The 11,445-nt window shown below is 39.2% G+C and overlaps 1 protein-coding gene across 1 annotated transcript; it reads right to left on the minus strand.

The window, feature by feature from the left end:
- Positions 1-839: 839 nt before the first annotated feature.
- Positions 840-8,994, minus strand: LOC132965602 (5-hydroxytryptamine receptor 3A-like). Its single transcript, XM_061033763.1, has 9 exons — positions 8,876-8,994; positions 6,281-6,441; positions 6,090-6,134; positions 5,539-5,645; positions 5,185-5,354; positions 4,707-4,864; positions 4,272-4,482; positions 3,534-3,743; positions 840-2,893 (listed from the first exon to the last, which is right to left on the minus strand). The coding sequence occupies exons 1-9, from the start codon at positions 8,964-8,966 to the stop codon at positions 2,556-2,558; spliced, it is 1,491 nt and encodes a 496-aa protein (XP_060889746.1). The 5' UTR covers positions 8,967-8,994; the 3' UTR covers positions 840-2,555.
- Between the last annotated feature and the right edge of the window lie 2,451 nt (positions 8,995-11,445).

Here is an 11,445-nt window from a genome sequence, read left to right on the forward strand (position 1 = left end):
TCCAAGTTTTCAGAGTTGGGAAGCCGTTCTTCCGAATTCAGTGTGTTCACGTGATTTCAGTTCGGAAAGTTGGAATGTTGTAACAACAGCGACAAACACCGTTGATGCTACGAAGATTATCTGTGGAATGTAAATGTTACAAGTTACATTTGAGCAAAAAGTTGACGTGCAATACGTGAGTGAATAAAAAGTATGTTAACATTATCAAGACATATTTTGCCCCCCCAGGTGATGACTATTCTGACGTCAAGTCGGTAAGTCGGGCATCAAATTATTTTCCGAGTTTCCTAGTTGTTCCGACTTGAGCAGGTGTTCATGTGCATTTTACATCTCGGAACCTCTTTTTTCCGACATGCCCGACACCACACGAATGCAGCATATGTCCCACCTTCTGTCCTGTGATTGGTTCTATCCTGATTCAGATGGAAATACATCAGGACACAACAGTTGGATACTCTCAAAGTTTCTGTATAATGGGAACTTGAACTCAATGTAGAACAAGAAAAAAGCAGTGTGTCTCCTCTGTTGAGAACCTTGAACCTGATGTTGACTGGCCTTTTACATTTTATTTTTTTCAGATTGATTTTTCCGTTGATTAACCAGTTATTTCAGCTCATAGCCAAGACTTGGCTAACCACAACCAACGTCCCTTACATTTATAACCTGACAATGTACTCTCTCAAAGGTTTTTTTTTTACACAAAAGCAACCACATTTGTCATTCTTTTAAAAAAAAAAAAAGAAAGAGGGAGGGGGTGTATTTTCCACCTGCTTCGATTGCGTATATGCATACTTATTGTAAAAAATAGTACTCACATATTTTCTTTAAGTAGAAGTATCAACAGTAAATAAACACTTTTAATAAAAAGATCTCACTTTTTACAATCTTTCCATAAAGCTGACGATGTACAAAAACTGAACAAGCAATAGCACCACCTAGAGGCGCTGCTTGTCAACAGGCAAGGCAGGCAACTGCTTGGGGCCCCAGACCAATAGGGGGCCCCAGACCAATAGGGGGCTGACAAAATTAAAACTAATATAGCGACCCATAATGTGCAAATTTTGCAGTGACAGTCGGAAACCTCCTTAAGGGGGCCCCATTTGACAGCATTCACTTTCATTGCCATGCTGAATGCTGAAACTGATTTTAGACAATAGTCTCTAGAATGGCCACTGGTGATATGGTGAGTATTTCAGTAGAGTTTCTTTGTAATCCACTGATTGACTGGTCCATGATACATTATAACCAATTAAGATTTAAGGTTACAGTTAGCCTTTGAAGCACAGCTGCTGAACAAGACCAGAAGGTTTTGTGATTTATATTAAAGTTATTAAGAGAAGCAGCCCACAGTATACAGGGATTCAAACGGGTGCAAATGATTGGTATGCCACTTAATGCAGTCAAAAACTTTGCTTCTCCATTTCTTCTCAAATCTTATCTCACCCTTAAAATTGTACTCCTTTATTGTAGGGGCCTTCACAATCACCTGCTCGTGAGTAAGTTTGTGGTCCTCATGAATGCTGTAAATAAATGCAGAACTACCCCCTGAACTATGTGATATTGTATCTACATCTTAAACACAACCAGGACATCACAGGACTTGTTGTCCCACAGCTCTGATAACCAGCCAAGCGTTTTATTTTTCCACACCTCCTCCTTTGGGAGCCACAGACCGTTCTTGTCTCTCTGTACTGCGTAGTCGAAATATATGCTCATCTTTGCTTTTAATCTGTAATAAAAAAAAAAAGCCTCAAGCAGTTTCAAATATCAGATTTACAGCACAGAACAGTTAAAATCTCAAACGAGTCTAATAGCAGTATCTAATCCCAGGACAATATGACTTTATCCCATAAATGTTTCCTATAGGATAAAGTCAATAGGATGTCATTTTGATATGCTACAATGGTCGGTTTTTTGGACGGCCGCGGTGAGATGAGCATGTTTTTTTGTGCACTTTGTGTGCGATTGATTTTCATTTGCTCTTGGGTGTAAAACAGATATTACAGCCAAAAACATTCTAAACTCTATCAGACTTTATGTTTAAATACTGTAAGACTTTCAAAGTAAATAAGTGGTTTTATAAGTGGCCGCCGGTCATTATTGTTGAAATAAACTTCAACGGGCTGATGGAGGACTGCAACATGATTTGAATATATAGAAAATATTAGCATGCATAAGGTAAAACGTAGATGGTAAACATGGTATACTTTATAATACGTTTTTTTTTTTACATCAGAAAGTTTCAACCTCTGGAACCGTTTTGATTGACACAGCATGGAAGTATTCAGTGCAAGTAGAATTTAAGTCATGTAAATCCCATCCCACCCTGCTTTATATAAACTTAACAAATATTTCTGTGGCATTAGAACTCCAGCAAACTTTTCCAATAAGTGAAAAGTCACATTGCATACCATGAGAGAGTTAATCAACATGTTCAATGTCTCAGGATAAAATGCTGATCAGTGTGTGTTTGAATAGGTTAAATTACTGTAGCTTCTCTTGTTGATGATCAACATTGTCTGTATTCCGATCAGTCTTTTAACCCTTTATCATAATCATACTGAATAGGAATTGTTCCAGATCCAGATACAGATGATGGTGATGAAGCTGGCGATGATGAAGATGATGTACAACCAGAACAGAAGACGATCCATGACCATCCCGATCATCTGCCACTCCTGCGAGGAATTGGTCCCCTTGAAGTGATTGTCTATCTGCAGGCGTATGGCTGTGAGGTCTCTGCTCAGCCTCTTCAGCTCATCGAGGGCCGGCTCTGGGTGGGCTGAGGGGAGCAGGGGGATCGGGGGAGTCGGAGGGGGTTTCACTGAAGTTTCATCACTAGAGAAAGTCTCACTCCTTGAGACGCTGCTGATGTTTGGATCCATTGCTGGTTCTGTCAAAAAACAAATAGTCAAATATGAACTGCACATTCTCAGATTATACATTAAACATGGAAAACATGTTTTTTATTCATGTAGTCCATTTGATGTTATCATCAGGACATCTCAGACATTAGCTGTTTTCGCACACGGTTGAAAATGTTTGACATGAATGCATAAGGGTAACCACGGCAACACTACTTCAATATGTTCTTAACCTAAAGCTACCTGGGGGACGCTTGGGAAACTTGTTGAGATTAAAAATCTCCTTTTCAAGAGTGTCCTGGCCAAGACAATCAGTTTACCTAACATAACGACAAAAATATAAACACAAACAAAATCTGCTGTTGAAAAGTACCTAAGCTTTCTAAGCAAAGATAATTTAGTCTGAAGATATAGTCATGTTAACCTGACATGCATAGTCGCCACAATCTAAAAATAATTCTTACAAGATCATTTTAACAAGTAGAAAGCACTTTTTTTATCAGCCTCGTAGACTCCCCCCCCTCTGCCACTCCCCAAATTTGTCAACAAAGTAAAAGTTCAGAAAGTAAGTGTCATGGTGCTTAAAATACTTCTATCTGCTGAACACAAACTGGCAGGCAGATGTCTGATCAACTTTTATCGGTATCAATAATGAGTTCATCACTATACCTCTTGTATTTTGGTTAAGGAAGACGGTGACTCTGTTGCTCTTTTTCTTTGGTGGGAGACAAACTACAACAGCAATATATTGCAGCACGAGGATGCTGAGCCACTTTGGCACGGCACTGTACTGACTTGAGCTGAACTGGATATTAGTGATAAACACCGTCTCCAACAGGCTGGCCACCATCAGAGCCAGGCTGAGGCAGAAGAAAACATCTGCAGGAAGCAATAAAAAAGGGTTAGTAATCAGCATGTATTTCAAAAACAACTGTTTGTTTGATATGCAGGGTATTTTTGGAACCCGTTCTCTTTTAAACTCGACAAACCTGATTTCATTCTAGCTAGCAGGTTCTGAAGCCCCCTAACCTGTCCCTCCCCACAATTTCTATCCTGATTAAAATATTTATCGAATAAAATAAATGTAATATGTAAATATAGAAACATGTTCTGGATAATATTAATATATATCTATAAAAAACAAAACCTACAATCCCATTTGTCTATCTATGTAATGATGTGCCAGTCACGTGATTCTATGATAATATTTGGATGATTTGGCCATTAACTAGAGAGAGACATTTGGATAAATTGATAAGCTCTTTTGCCACTTTGTTGGTGTTTGTCCTGCACTTTACGAGATTGTATTGGGCTAATCTTGCTTCACTGAATTTCATAAAGAAGTTTGCATGCTTCTTCAGTCTCCCTCTTGAAAAAATTCAGTACAGTATCACTCAAAGTACTCACTGATGAGAGGTGTTGTTTCCCCGGTGACAGGCAGCAGATCATTCATGATGAGGAGGAACACTGTGTATCCCAGGATGAGCGTCATCTTGAAGGAGCCCCGGTCCACACTATGGGGGGGCAGAAAAAAGCTGAAGAGGTCCACTGTGACGAGGAAGCAGCTCGGGATCAGCAGGTTCACCACGTAGATGGTCGGTCTGCGTCTGATGACGATCTTTGCGGAGGACACAGGTGCACTTCCATACTTTAGTTGGACTAGTGTACTTCAGGTGTTTTGTTATTTTGGGAGGGTTTGATATTGTAAAAAGAAGCCCATTATAAGTTCTGTGTAACCTTAATCAAAAGCCGTGTTGAACTTGTAAACAGGAAGTTCAATTTCCAGAACACAAAAAATGGAAGAGCTACAACTGGGTAATTATAGTGGTAAAAGTTGCTTACATCGTATCTGACTTCAGAGTAGCTCTCCTGTAAGGCCAGTGTAAATGGAGTTACGCTGAGGCCTACGAGCTCCCACTCCCCATTGGTCGCGATCACTTGTCTGGACTCCTCCAGGATCTCTTCAGCTGTGGCACCTTGAATCATCTGTATGTCTGAAGCTGAAATACAAATATATAGAATAGATTTTAGTTATTTTTTACACCCATGATAACGTTTTTTTTTTTTTTTTTTAACGCACCAGCTTAATTTAGAGGTTAGAAACAAAACTTAGAGTATCTAACTGGAGTGTGGTGACGTATTTCGACTGAAACGGGATATCCAATCACAAGAAAAATGGCGGAACATAACATTGGGATGAATTTGATTGGATCATGAGCTTAAACAAGGCTTTTTAATTGGCTGAAAAATTGGTAAACGCCCCTAAGTGCAGGATGAGTCATGGAGACATAATGGACTTTTGATATTCAAAAATACTTACCAAAATGGACGTATGCTCCAAAGGTCAGCGAGCAGTTTTGGACATCGAATGGGAAAGAGTAGATTTCTAATCTGCACGAGCTGACCACTCTAAGCGGTTTATCATCATATACGTAACCTGTGTTGTGTAAGTAGACATAGGGAGTTTTAGGAGAAATATCCTCATCCATGCTGGAAAAAGAAGAAGATATAATCAAAAGCTGGTCTTGAAATACATCTCAAAAAGTTAGAGATTTTGGCATGAAGTTAAAAACAACAACTATAATCCTGTACAGCAGCATGGAAGTTTTCCTCTTTTTTATTCATATTAAGAATATTTTTTTGATCGAGACAACTAAACATCCTTTTTACTTACAACTCTCCAATCTGCACATCAGGGACCCATAGCATTTCCCGAGGGATAGAGAGTCTTTCAGCTCCACATTTGTCTTTATCCCAACTCAGTCCTTCTATTTGCCACTCCTACATGTGCAGAACAAAAAACATGTGACTTAGACCTTTAAAAAACAACTATTTAAACTGTGAAACCAAGAAAATAAGGTCAATAAGTCATTATGGCAGAATATTTTAGAATCAAAAACACCCCTTTCCCCTTTAAATTTAATGTTAAAAAACGTACAAAGCATTTGATCATTTTGCACACAAACAATGATTACAGTAATAATTGAACTTTAATTTCAATTTATTCTACTTTGGTGAATTTGAAACAGGTGGACATGCAAGTTTTTTCTGCAACGGAAGTCTTTGCAGCTAGAATCAGTGCAAAACAGTAGTAATAGGCTAATTTTCTTATCATGCTTGTGTTTGGATAGTGCTTTAAAAATCTACACATGACAACATAACAAGAGAATTTTAAGCCAATGACAAGAGATCTAAAGTGTGTTTGTCATCGCTCTGTAAACATACCAGGATTTGCCATATTACTATCGTCATGGTTTGGGCCTTTTCATCCTGTGAATGACATTCAGTGTTATGTTCATTAAATTCCGATATGCAGATTAGACATGCATTTTGAATCAATTACTTCTAAAAATGTGAATGAAGATGTCACGTGTGCTCATTTAGAAGCCTAAATCGACCTTTGTGTGTAGACTCACCACTCCTAAAAGTCCCACCACAGTGATACTGATGGTGACTTCAAGTGACTCTGTGAAGTTGTTCCTAGGAAGCACCCCTTTAATAGGGAGTAATTCCTTTTCAAGTGCATGGTACAAGGCTTTACGGGTTGGGCTGCTGCAATTCAACACTGCTACAAAACCTGATTAAAATTATTGGAGAAAAAAAACGTAATTTGCACGACAGGTCATACCAAAAAGTTGTGTTGGGTCCAAGTTTATTTAAAAGTATGGACACAGAAAGAGTTACATTTGAGAGAAAAAAAAGGAGAAATGTAAGTTTGCATTATTTATGAGACCTGCAGTGGAGAAGCAATGCATAGAACAGTAAACAGAAAAAAGTATTGTAAATAACAAAAATATTAAACTTATCAATTTTAAAAAATCTAATGTTTAAACACAAAATGAAGACTTATGCAGTAGCATACAGTAATATAGAAACAGAATGAAGTAACAGAGATAGAAATAGCTGCTATTCTGTTATTACTGTCCGTCCGACAACTGGTGTAGAAAAACTGAAAGCCACTCCATATCACTGAAACTTACAAACTCCAGCTGGATGGGTTATTATACATGAGAGGATTACACAATAAAATATTTTTAACTAGCATAGCTTAAAGTTAGAGTCAGTAACTTTTTCCTAAAATATCAGATAAAGACTTATACTAAAGTAATGCCACTCTTCACTTCTGGACCTCCATACATGTGTGGTGGTTACTGTGTCTGCAGGGACTCTGTCCTCAGCCTGGATTCTGGGTGGTGGGGAGTGGATGTGTTTCCCCCAGCCAATGACAGCGCACAGGTTAGTTTAGGAGTGGAGAAGATTCAGCTATTGGACGCCGTTTAAACTGGCAAATATTGCAGATGTGGACGTTTCGGCAAAGAAGAGAAACTATAATCATAGTGAGGACAATGTTCCCCTAGTGAGACAATAAAGAATCTGAATTTGAAACGCCAAGCGGATAAAACGCGTTGCAAAAAGAGGGTGCACCTTGGGTTGGCTTTAATGGACTTAGCCTGCTTCGTGTTGGACAGGCAGGTGCCAAACACACATGGTTGGCTTGTGCTAGCTTGCTAAATTAACAGCTTTTCCATTACAACAAATGTAATAATTTTAGTTAGCTTGCAGGGTAGGTAAAAGCAGTAGACGTACGTGCTACGCCCTGCAGATAGTGTGTGCTTCTGGTGGCAGTGAGCCCAGGAGGATCGGCCCAATTTGAATGTTGTGTTTACAAACAGCAACAGACAATGTCACTGACTCTAACTTTAACTGAGAAGAGACACAACACAAAGGCATATTCAACCAATAATCAATCAAACTGCAAACAATTCTGCTTGAGCAAAACATTTTAAATGATATCAGAGAATAAGCAATCCTCCTTCTGCAGTGTGCCAGCAAACAATTATGTTCGATTTGAAACACTTTTTGACGTACTATAACTTTCATCTAATGATCCAAAGCAGTTTTTACATATTTTATAAACTCAAACGTTTCTAAATGTTATGACCACCAGCTCAACTTTTAAAACATTGCAGAAAGCATGTGTGCCAATATCAAGCAGACATGCTTTATAACTAATTCTACGCCTGGAGCGGCACACTTTTTTTGATAATTTATTCTTTATCCGATGTCTCTTGACTACAGACAGGCCTAAAGCTGTACGATGTTCAGGCTGGTTACACTTATTTTAAACTGAAAGTGATTCAAACGATTAAGCAAAAATCACACAAAGGTTCAGCTTTTGGTAAGATGTCCTATAAGTGCCAACATATAAAGCAACCTGGCCCTTCTGCATCTTTGCTCATTTTAATTGAACCTTAAATTGGGACATCAAAAACAAAAGAGGTCAGAACAAAAGAAATGACCACTTTATGTCCTTAATGTCACTCTTCATCTACTTTTATTTATTTTTATACAACCAATCCAATCTTTTTAATCTTCTAACATCCACTTTAAAGTTCCTTATTAGAGGACAGGTCATGCTTTTTAAAATATCTGATTAATGTTACAATTCACGTAGCAGACGCTTTTATCCAAAGCGACGTACATCAGACAACAGTAATCCATTCATACACCGCCACTGAAGCAGCCGGAGCAATGCGGAGTTAAGTGTCTTGCCCAAGGACACATCGGACTTGTTGCTCAGCTGGGGATCGAACCCTTTCTTCCAGTTGAGAGGCGACGACTCTACCAACTGAGCCACAGCCGCTCCGATTAATGCCTGATAAGCTTGATTATCTCTTTATTACAAAGTAAAACTATAACTCCATTTTTTATTTTTAAAATGATGCATATGATTATGAATACCTGGATATAATCAAGGACTAAAAGTGCATAAATAGCGTAACATAAGCTTCTATAAATACAAATTAGTTTTTCATTATAACATGTAAGTCTTGTGTTTTTATACATTCATTTATCTATCTAGAGAGCCAGGTAATTGTATTGTATTGGAATTAACTGGACTGGAGTATTTTGGGACAACAGACCTGAAGTAGACATGAATTAAACTTAAGCATTCATAGGTTTTAGAGAGAGGATCTTTTATAATCTAGTTTATATTATTGCCACCTTACCGTCAATGAACAGCAGAAAACAGATGACGACGAGCTGGGCTGGTTTCTCCTTCATTTTCAGTCTCATAACGAATGCCCTCGTCTGCTCCATCACACTGACACGCTCTTCCCGGCAAACACGACTTACATACGCAAACTAATCCACAGGCTAATATTGACTTTCGAATAATGTGCACTGTAGCATTACTTATGCCTTTAGGGTATTCTCATTTGTTTGTGGCGGATGACTGTTGGCATAATTAGTGTTTGAATTGTACAACAGGTTCTGGAACCATCTTCAATTGTGTATGTCAACAACTTTACTCAAACACGACATCTGGTACATGACTGGGTTTCTGTTGTCTTCCTTGGGGACTGTACACGAGTTATGCTCAGCCTCTGTTAGTTATCAGTGCCCGCTGAATTCTGTTTCATTTTGAGATGTTAGGAGAAAAGTATCAATAATAGTTGGGGGAGACTTTGCTTTAATTAATGTTTAAAATTCAGTTTTTCGCCCCCTTCCAGCAGTCCCTGTGGGTCACATAATAAGAGAAGTGAAGCCTTGAGAGCAAACTGAAGTTTCTGTTGTGGTTGAACAATCCTATTAGTTTCAGAAAGTTCCTAAATGATTTGAATATTTGAGATACAGCCATAATGCTGTCTGAATCCTCAAAGCTATCAGTAATATAGCTTTAATGCTAAATGGTAAAAGGACTTGAGCTTTTATAGTGCTTTTCTAGTCTTCTGACTATAAAGCGCTTTTACACAGCAGGTCACACCTCCACATTCACACTGATGGCAGAGGCTGCTATGTGAAGTGACCATCAGAAGTAACTAATCCCATTCATACACCCCAGATGAAGCAGTGGGAGCAACTCAGGGTTGAGTGTCTTGCTCAAGGACACCGGACATGTAGCTGTAGGAGCTGGAGTTAACCTTCTGGTTAGGAGACAACAGACTCTACCAGCTGAGCCACAGCCGCCCCTTATTACGTTTTCTTTTTTCTTAAAGGGATACTTCACCCGTTGAAACATGAATCTGTATTGACATTGGGTCATACATGTAGTAGAAATGTGAAATAAATTTTGAAGTTGGTGCCGAGAAAGTTGGTGCCGAGAAAAGGCAGAAAGTGTCTTTTTGGCTCATGTGGATGAAAGACACCAAATCCCAGAATGCAAAGCACCGCAGGCCACTCCCACTAAGGTCATGTTTACAGACATATTTAGCCTACTTCAACTCAGAAGGCCGTTTTCTCAACTGATTCCGAGATTTCTTCCAGAATTGATCTTGAAAATTCCTGGCAGAAAACAGACTCTATGTCTGTGTCCATAGGCAAACAGTGAGAGCACCGGACACTACCAGTCCGCCCCAGCTCGAGCCGGCCCCCGGCTCCTCGTCCTCACCGCCGCTGACAGGCAGGCCCTATATTGCTGGCCGCCGTCCCTGGCAATATAGCCGCGAGACGGTTGCAGCCGACAGACTGGTTTTGTTTCTCGGCTGCTGCGGCGGCCAGCAAATGGGTGAAGTATCCCTTTAAGCATAGGAAACAACTGTCCTGCTTTCTTGAACAAAGAGGGGGTTCATACTATCCACATTTTCTTACAAAGGCAAAGTTTGGAGCCACTGTCCACTAAAACAAGCAGTCCAAATGACAGCAGTAGATGTGTATGATTGTCCTGCATATATGGTATTTAACTATTATTTCTATAAAGTTAAATGTGTATACATGTGGATTAATATGAGATGAGAAGAAGATTATAAACTGTTCTCAAGGTGACAACAGTTTTGTTTTATTTTTTACAGATGACTGTCAAGCTTCTGATCAGACCGAACAAGTGTGGATTATTTTAAAACCACTATTAATTAAGTCATTTACATAGCCTATTTACATACTGTCTCTCCTGATAACATGAACTGTTCTCGTGGCTGAGAGGAATCTTTATGTCCGGTTCTTTGTGGTCAGTGGGAAATAGCTTCAGAGAACAGATAATTAACAGATAGTTTCTGCAAACATGTCTCTTGATAAATGATTCATTTCTGATCTGTTTGTTAGAGGGAGTTACTAATAAACAAAGAGGATGCAAAAACCTCACTGAAGACAAAAAGCCAGGGCGCTGGTGGCGCAGTGGTTAGTGCGTGCGCCCCATGTATGGAGGCTGTCGTTTCAAGCGGGCGGCCCGGGCTCGCCTCCCACCTGTGGCCTCCCTCCTGCATGTCATTCCCCTCTCTCTCTCTCCCCCTGGTTTCCGACTCTATCCACTGTCCTATCTATCCATTAAAGGCACAAAAAAGCCTCCAAAAAAATCTTTGAAGACAAAAAGCCACATGTCATTGACTTCTCTGACGTTATTGTGTTTTTGAGAGATCATTATCATAAGCTCAAACAAGAACCTGCCTTGCATTATTTGTCATACAGATTACAGGGTGAAAAAAAGAGCTTTCAATATTGATCCAATGTGTTAAGAAGAAGAAGACAAACGTTGTTGTTTTTTTTTTTCAACAATTTTCCAAACAAAATATTTGTTTAATAGTCCAGAGGAAGGGGCTTAATGAATGCTGAATTTGAGAATCAAATCCGAATAAGTGCTAAG

Source organism: Labrus mixtus, chromosome 3 (genome assembly GCF_963584025.1).
Source record: "Labrus mixtus chromosome 3, fLabMix1.1, whole genome shotgun sequence".
NCBI lineage: Eukaryota > Metazoa > Chordata > Actinopteri > Labriformes > Labridae > Labrus > Labrus mixtus.